The 9334-nt window shown below is 38.6% G+C and overlaps 1 protein-coding gene across 1 annotated transcript; it reads right to left on the reverse strand.

Moving 5' to 3' along the window:
• Positions 1 to 294: 294 nt before the first annotated feature.
• pierce1 (piercer of microtubule wall 1) lies at positions 295 to 2686 on the reverse strand. The gene is made up of 5 exons (XM_065469745.1): positions 2677 to 2686; positions 1785 to 1920; positions 1624 to 1702; positions 618 to 625; positions 295 to 478 (listed from the first exon to the last, which is right to left on the reverse strand). The coding sequence occupies exons 1-5, from the start codon at positions 2684 to 2686 to the stop codon at positions 295 to 297; spliced, it is 417 nt and encodes a 138-aa protein (XP_065325817.1).
• Between the last annotated feature and the right edge of the window lie 6648 nt (positions 2687 to 9334).

Raw genomic sequence — 9334 nt, forward strand, 5'->3', positions numbered from 1 at the left:
TAAGACATGATTGATACTTCTGATTCAACTGATTTTTTTTTAATTTCACCTTAATTTTACTGACCTCTTAACTTGCTGACTTTCATATTGATGAGATAACTAATGGGTTATATATTTTTGTGAAGGTGTTCTATTATTGTGTTTCCTGGAAATAAAAATAAACAACTGGCAGTCTGATTGGAAAGCTCTTTTTTTATTGATCATTTCAGTTTGCTGTGTCTGTGCTTCATACCATGGATAATCAATAACTGATCAGATTTGATTGGCATTTGTTTTATCAGGTCAGCAGATTATTTACTTGCTGCTTCCAACATTCTTGCTCCTCTGGTTTCCATAATGATACAAGTAATGGAAGTTGGCTCTCCTGTGCTGGGTTTCCATGGAAACCATTACTCTGCTCCTGTCTACAGACGTGTTAAAACCATGATGGCGAAACATCCCGCTGTGCAGCATTAGCTCCGAAACTGACGGGATGTCGCTGCAAAGCAAGTCTGGAACACAGAGACATTTAAATAACCTTTCTTATGAATACTATCATTTATTTAAACATCAATTCAGCTTTATTAACGCAGCGCTAAATCAAAACAACAGTCGCCTCAAGGTGCTTTATATTGTACAGTAGACCCTACAATAATACACACAGAGAAAAACCCAACAATCATATGACCCCTATGAGCAAGCACTTTGGTGACAGTGGGAAGGAAAAACTCCCTTTTAACAGGAAGAAACCTCCAGCAGAACCAGGCTCAGGGAGGGGCGGGGCCATCTGCTGTGATTGGTTGGGGTGAGAGAAGGAAGACAGGATAAAGACATGCTGTGGAAGAGAGACAGAGCAGGGAGTGCAGTGCAGAGAGGTCTATTAACACATAGTGAGTGAAGAAGAAACACCCAGTGCATCATGGGAATCCCTCAGCAGCCTACACCTATTGCAGCATAATTAAGGGAGGATTCAGGGTCACCTGGTCCAGCCCTAACTATATGCTTTAGCAAAAAGGAAAGTTTGAAGCCTAATCTTGAAAGTAGAGATAGTGTCTGTCTCCTGAATCCAAACTGGAAGCTGGTTCCACAGAAGAGGGGCCTGAAAACTGAAGGCTCTGCCTCCCATTCTACTTAAATCAGACAACTCGATCATGACTTTATCATCCTCAGTGTATCAATGATTTCATTTTAGATTTTATTCACATTGCCTTCTCATCAGTTACCAAAAACATACCATAATTTTTCCAGGTGAACGTTTAAAATGTATTATTTAGGGGCTTTATTTCTTTCTGTCTCTGTCTGTTAAACTCAGTATATTTCAGTTTGGATTCTTGGTGTGAAAGTGTATATAATGTAAGTAGAAGCATATCTAACTGTATCTGCAGCTCACCACGTTAGATAAAAGAAAAACAAACACAAGTAAAAACATTCACACTGGAAGATATTCACAGCAAAGTGATGACCACAGGAAATCAAAGGCATCAGGTGACTTCATGCAGTCTTGGGGGAAATAACTGCTGGTGACGGAAAGCGGACCTCGAATACGAGGTGAGCAACTGAAGTGACTACCAATGACTGAACAGCTGATCAGTGAGTCAAAATCAATAATATAACAACTGATCAATAAGTTGAAATGTGTCTCACCTGCATTTCGTGAAGAGCTGGCTTCTTGCTGCCATATGTTTGGTTTGATGTTCGATATAACGGGTGACTTTTCACCTGCCTGACAGACACACACACAGCATTATTCCTACAAACTAAACAGATGTTTTTATGTTGTGTAAATCAGGTGTAGTGTTACCTACTCATAACCATGGAAACAGTCTGGGTTATTGAATCGGTGCGGCAGGTCTGGATCCGTCCTGTAAAAGTCGCAGGTCTGAACTCTCTGCTCCTCCATGACTGACTGAACTCTCACAGTTACTACCAACACTGTGTAACCTTGGAAACACCACAGCACTCACTTCCTGTGCATGCGCTGAGACACACAGTAGCTGGTCGTGTCCAAATTCATGGGCTGCATCCTCCTGAGGACGCATTTGTAGACCGATTACGTCACAGCGACGCACCAAGGCTGTCCAAATTCGTAGACTCCTCCGAATGCAGCCGACAAATGCGTCCTCCTTTTCCCCGAATTTGAAGGATGGGTCGGGTGTGTCCTTCATGGTCCACCATATCCCAGAATTCATAGCGCGGCCCAGCCAAACTCCAGTTTCCGGCAATGGCGGCTGCTACTAAGTTTTAAAATTACTCTTTTTTTTTTCTTTTTTTTTCACAAAAAAAGAAATTATATATTTTTTAAATGGTTAAAGTTTTGTGCCAAGTGCTTGTGTAGCACGCTTTTACATACTTTTTTAAATGTATTAAATTGATCAGTTTTTCAACAACACAAGACAAAACACAGCAAATACAACAAAATGAAACCAAACCAAAAAATAATAATAATAGCAATAACATCAAAATGACATTTGTAAATACTGACAAATACTAAAATGCAAATAAGCTGAAAAAATAAAAGAACTGTAAACTTAGGTTAATCAAAAAATATATATATTATTTAACATGATTTGTAAAAACACCAACTTTTACCCATTGTGTACTGTTGTATGTTTATTAGGATTTCTTAAGATATGACTCTATGCTTTGTCTCGTTTTCTGTGAGCAAGTATAATAGCACATCTTCACACTGTAACCTACCCCCGTACATGTTCTACCCTCTGTCTTTTAGAAAGCCTCTATAGGTTCTCACACTCTATCCAACCAGCAAATTGTAGGTGGGATACAACAAATTTATAGCTTTGCCTGTGTGACTGCTTATAAAAATGGCAAAAATATTCTCTGAGATTAAAGATTTGGAAGACGATGAAGAGGAGGAGGACCATTGGTCATTCCAAAACAAGGCCATAAGTCGCCAGTCAGTAACTGGAGAAATATGGACATCAACTGATGTCAAAAAATGGTGAAACTGATTGGCCATCTTGTGCATGGAAATGAGCCACCCCACTTCGCTGCTAGTATGATGCAACCAGGGCCATTACGTGAGGACATCAATTTGGCACAAATAGGGCATTTGTTAAATGGCTCTGAATTGTTAACATAAATTGCAAATTTCAAACAAGTGAATATCAATAGTGATCAGAAACCACGCTTCATTTATTTTTCTTCCAACTAAACATGGTTTTCTCCAGCCATATCTTGGTTAGGGTCTCAACAGAGGTAATTTTGTCATTTTAACCATATATGTGGTGTGTATTGTTCAAAATTGGAATAAAATAAACATCTGTTCAGGATTTTTAAATAAAGTGTTATGGGTATTTTGGTTTTTTTTTTGTTTTTTTCTTAAAGAAAAAAAACAAAACAAAAAGAACCCCCCCCCCCCCCCCCCACCCGAGGCTCATATAAAGAGAAACAGAACAAAACAAAACAAACGAAAAATGTATGTTATTCACCTGGAAAATACGTTTTTATATAGTCAATAAATGGGTTCCAAGTCGCAGAGAATTTTTGTTGTGATGAGAGAACTCTATATCTGAGTTTTTCCAGTGGTAAAAAAAAAAAGCACCTCCTTTAACCATTGTATGTATGAAGGAGCCTTATCAGACTTCCAGTGGAATAGGATAAGTCTACGGGCAAGCAATGTAGCAAATGCTATGGCATTTTCCTGAGATTTACTAACTTCGTATTGAGGTGCTATAACTCCAAAAATGCCTATGCGGAAATCAAGCACTAAATTTTTCGCACTGATATGAGATAATACTGAATATATTTCCTCAGTAATTATCCAGGTTCGGACAAGACCACATCATGTGACCCTCATTTGCTGGATTATGTCCACACCTGGGACAGGCAGGATCGGCTTCTGGGAAAAATTTTGAAAGCTTCTGTCTTCTTCTCTCTTGTATAATGAAGACGATGAAGAATTTTAAACTGAATTAAACCATGGCGAATGCAAAGGGAGGAAGTATGTATACGATTCAAACAAGATCTCCACTCATCATCAGATAAGTCCACCCCAATGTCTTTTTCCCAATTATTTTTAGTTTTTTCCCAAGTAATAGGCCTTAAGCTCTGTATCAGTTTGTATATGACGGAGATTCACCTTTTGCCAAAAGCATCCGCTTCCAAAATAGTATCCACTTGATTTTTAGGAGGTAAGTAAGGAAAAGAAGGAAACAATGTTTTTGCAAAATTTTGTATTTGCAGGTATCTAAACATATGTGAGGTTGGTATATTGTAATCTCTCATCAAAGCGTCAAAGGTGATAAAAGTTTTTCCTGAAAATAAATTGTAAAAAAACTTCAAACCATTATTTTGCCAAATTTGGAATGCTTTATCTGAAATGGATGGCAAAAAAAAGGGTTAAAAGCAACAGGGAAGAAATTACTAACCTGTTGCAAACAGAAATGCCTTCTGAATTGAAGCCATATTTTAATAGATGTTCTTGCAACTGGATTTGTTATTTTCTGTTTTTGATTTAGAGCTAGGGATGAGGTTAGGAGGGGAAGTGGATTAGACATTTTCTTTTTCTAATTTAAAGGGGAAGGCAGAGAAATCTTGCTCTATGTTATTAATAGGAAACAGTAGGCTTTTCGAATAGTTCAATTTGTATCCAGATATGCGTCCAAAGTGATCTAATACCTTGAGCAGTTTAGGGATTGATGCCATTGGATTAGATATATACAGCAATAAGTCATATGCATACAGTGATACTTTGTGCACTGTCCCGCCCCTAGAGATTCCGGCAACCTGACTGTCCTCCCTAAGAGCGATAGCTAAAGGTTCGATTACTAAGTTGAAAAGATAGGGAGATAAACTACAGCCTTGCCTGCAGCCTCTACTAAGCTGAAAAAAGTCAGAAGTTACATTGTTTGTCCTCACTGCTGCAACTGGAGAGGAATACAGTATTTTAATCCATTTTCGAAACAATTCGCCAAATTCAAATTTATTTAGGACCGCATGGAGATATGGCCATTCTATACGGTCGAAGGCCTTTTCTGCGTCAAGAGGAATTATTATTTCTGACTTTTCTTTTGGCTCTGATGCATATAGAATATTAAGTAGGCGGCGCATATTATAAAATGACTGTTGCCCTGGTATAAAGCCGGTTTGATCAGGATTGATCATTTTTGGCAGTATAAGAGCTAAGATTTTTGTGAGAATTTTGTAATCAGAATTTAAGAGGCTCACCGGTCTGTAGGAACTGCATTGTGAGGGATCCTTACCCTTTTTGTACAGCACAGAAATTATGGCTTGTTTCATAGTATCTGGTAGTTTCTCTTGAAAGAATATTTCCTGGTATACAACTTTGAGTATTGGTGCTAGTTTGTCTATAAACATTTTATATAATTCAATAGGGAAACCATCAGGTCCCGGTGCCTTGTTACTTTGCATTGATTTAGTTGCTTCAACAATTTCACTAATAGTTATCTCTCTATCAATTTCTGTTCTTTCATTTACGGATATTTGTGGAATCGCTAATCTATCAAGCATTTCAGCAACGTTTTTTTTATCAACCGGATCTGAAGTGTAAAGATTGGAATAAAACATTTTAAACTGGTCATTAATAGTTTTCGGATCGGACGTCTTTTCTCCAGAGGTTTTACAGATTTCAGAAATCGTGTTAACTGATATGGATTGCTTAATTTGATGTGCCAAGAGTTTTCCAGCTCTTTCCCCATGTTCATAGAACTTTTGCCTTGATTTGAAAAATAAAATTACTCTTATTAATCTTTCTGGGTCACAAAATAAACTTTTAACATATTTTCAGGTGAGAATGTGGGTGTGTAAACTTCAAATATCTGCTCGGTTTATCAAGATATCGCATATTTGCAAAAGTGCTCCGACGTTTTTGGAGACGTCTGTTACCCACCAGCTCGATAGCTAGCCGGGAGCTCAATGGTCACTAGAGCCGCCGAGAACAGCACAACTCCCGACACATCATTTTCAGATCACCGCGGACTTTCGCTACTCAGGTTAAACGTGATATATAACTCACTTAGACAACCTAAAAATGTTATTGTTTGGCTTTTTTCAGTATTTTATTTGTTCCTGAGTAAATCGGTTTGGCTGAGATTAAAGTTATTAGATAAAATAAAACTTTATTAATCCATCGGGTGGGTTCCTCCTTGGTTTTCACACAGCTGATTAAACAGAAGTGTGAGACGGTCGAGAGTCTACTCCAGTGTCCTGTTATATTTTAGATAGCAAGACGCAGACTGTCGGGTATATTAAACTCCACCGAGACAGCGGTAACGCAAATCTGAAGGCTAGACCCTCCCATTTCACAGCCGTTTACTTCCGGCCTACCCGACCTTCTGAGGACCCGGCCCACGTAGACCGCGAAGGCCGGGTCCTCAGAAGGATGCAGCCCATGAATTTGGACACGACTGCTGTGTCCCAAAACGTGGGCTGCATACTTCGGAGGACGCATTTGAAGGCCAATTACGTCACAGCCAGGCGACGAAGGCTGTCCCAATTCGTCTACTCCTTCAAACGCGGCCGACAAATGCGTTCTTCATTTCCCCGAATTTGAAGGATGGGTCGGGTGTGTCCTTCGTGGCACATGTTAAGATTCATAAATTGAGGGGGATTCCAAAATAACGACCACTGATCCGGCCGGGTAAAGTTAGACGACATTTTAATGAATACACGCAGCGTGGAGCCAACACTGTACAGATTCAGTGTTGAACTCTCTTACAATAGTCAGAACACAGTATTTATAGGGGTGAAACAGTACAGCCCCCCTTCTGTTGCCAGGCAGACTCAATATCTCCTACGTCAATCCACAAACCACAATGACTTTTAACATAGTTTAAAAGAACATCGTCTCGTCTCCATCCAGGTGCTTCCCCTCAGCTCGCCTTCGCTGTCGCTCGTCTCTGGAACATCCTGCACCTGCTTCTTCATCAAACAGTCACATATGCACGCACAATTTTGCAGTTGCAAGCTAAACATGATTAACTTTTACCTATATAACTGAGTCTATCTAATATGTGTGTGTGTGTATGTGTCAGCCTCTGCTTGCACTTTGTTTCACCTCTCAGCTCCCCAGCTAGACCTTGTAACCTTTCCACCAGACAGAAGGCCAGCACGTACACAACTGAAACTATGTGTGTGTATGTGTGTCTCGTCCTTAAATGCTCTCTCATCTCTCCCGTTGCACTTCTGACCTCTCACCAAAAACCTAATTGGAACTTTATATGTAATATGTTGAGTAAATGTTTTAATCAAGAACCTCTACTAAAAGCTTAATCCAAAGATATAGATACATAAAAGATACTAAAGAATAACCTGATTGTTCATAACCTACTCAAAATACTTACACTCAGACTCTGCTTTCGGTTTCACTTTTGCAAAGCATACTCTGCACAAGCCTGTGTTTCCTGTCAAGACCTTTTAGGCCTAAAGTTAGACCTTCTCTTCTATAAAATAATGTAGCCAGCAAATAATTATAATTATTATAATTATTATTATTATATATAACAGCTTATTCTAAAAATCAAAAGAAATCACACATTTTTCTGCTCGTCAAATCTTCACTAATCTTCCCCGTTATTATTATTATTCCCACAGTTTCCCTTTAAGTTTTCGTGTACAGCTTCTTATGAACACCGACATTTTATCTTCTGAACAGAATTCAGTTCATTTTAATCCTTTTTTAGAAATAACAATTTCTGCCTCAGTACTACCATATCCAAATTATCAACAAACCCCAATAGTTATAAAATCATACTAAAACCCATTTCAATCCCCCTTTTTATTTGGACTTCACATGTGTGTCCAAATAAAACTCAAAATGCATCACCCAGGCTTAACAAATTAAAGGAAAAAAGGTTAGTCTTGTCATCTCTCCAAACACTTCAGCCATCCTCCTCTCGGGTATTCTGCCCCGGCCCTGAAAACCTGTGTTCAAGGAATAAACTCAATTTAATCATCATGACACATCTCCTCGAACTCCTTGCTCCATTCAAAATCTGGATCCTTGGAAATTCCTGGAAACAAAACCTGTACTTTACATTTCATAACCAACTCTCCCCCTTTATGATCCAATCTGTGTTATACCAAAAATAAACTTAAAACAGAACAGTTATCAATCATGTGTTACTTCAGTTAATGGTAACTTGAGTTACATCAAAAAATGTTTCCCTTTTCGCATTTAGCATTTTATAATGTATTAACATAATCTACCCCCAGTCAGTAAAACAGAAATTTTCTCCAAACAACTCAAAAATCAGCATCCCCAGAATTAAGTCTTCCACTCGTCCTGCTTGTGACAAAAGCAAAACAAAGCATCCCCTTCTCATCCTGGCATGGTAAATTGTTTGTCCACATTTATTCACCCCCACCTTGGTCCAGTCAATCCTTTTAGACAGAGACTCACAGCCAATCAGGTCCCCCCGATGGACTCCTCTTCAGCCAATTACAATCTGTAAAGCCCACCTTATATTTTGTTCTCCCGAGAATTTCGTCAGCGCTGTTAGTTCACTCTCTTCCAGGCCTGCTTCAGAACAAAAATGAGAAAAAGAGAGCTGATTATTAGCTCATCAAAACACAAAACAAAATCACCTGACAGGTTTTTTCTAAGTGCACTGTTACAAACTAATGGGCCCCCTTACACATCTCCATTTTTTATCAATTTTTTATCAATGTTTATCCCAATCTGCATCTCTGAACAGACCTGACCACCGTAATCAATTATCCTGTTACTCTACCCTTATATATATTTCGGCAAATGATCCTCCCCAGTCCCTGCTCTGTTTCCTCACCTGAAAGCCTCAGTCACACACGCACACAGGAAGCTTCATCGTCACCACTCACTCCAGCTAATTTGCATACTTAGTCATATCTCAACAAGTTGCCGTGACAAGAGAAATGCCTGTTTAAACCTTAACACATTCTTCAATTATTTTCATTTTCTTTCTATACTAATCACTTGCTTTGATCAATCAGTGCAAGAGCACTCCTAACTCACTCTTTTAAAAACTACTTTAATCACTTTTCTTTTGTTTGTTTTTTCCATAACTCACTCCCCTGTCATACAGCTTCTTTTGAGTCAACTTCAAGCTTTAAGTCTATTTTATTAAACATTCACACCTATTTTAACACTCATGAAATTAGCAAGCTGATTTAATTACATATATTTGTGTTCTTAGCCAAGTTTAATCATTATCTATGCATTAATCTTCCTGAGCTTGTCTCTGTAAGGTTAGTGCGTTTTCCGTTTGTATGTGTGTGTTTTTTTAAATGTTTCTTTTACTGTGTTTCAGACTCCTTTTAGACAGCGTGTTTTTCTCTCTTTGGCTCATCACTGGTCATTGTTAATGACATTTCCCCTCTGCCCAGCGGCTGTACCCTT

The sequence above is a fragment of the Pelmatolapia mariae genome, linkage group LG2 (assembly GCF_036321145.2).
Source record: "Pelmatolapia mariae isolate MD_Pm_ZW linkage group LG2, Pm_UMD_F_2, whole genome shotgun sequence".
In the NCBI taxonomy this organism is placed as follows: domain Eukaryota; kingdom Metazoa; phylum Chordata; class Actinopteri; order Cichliformes; family Cichlidae; genus Pelmatolapia; species Pelmatolapia mariae.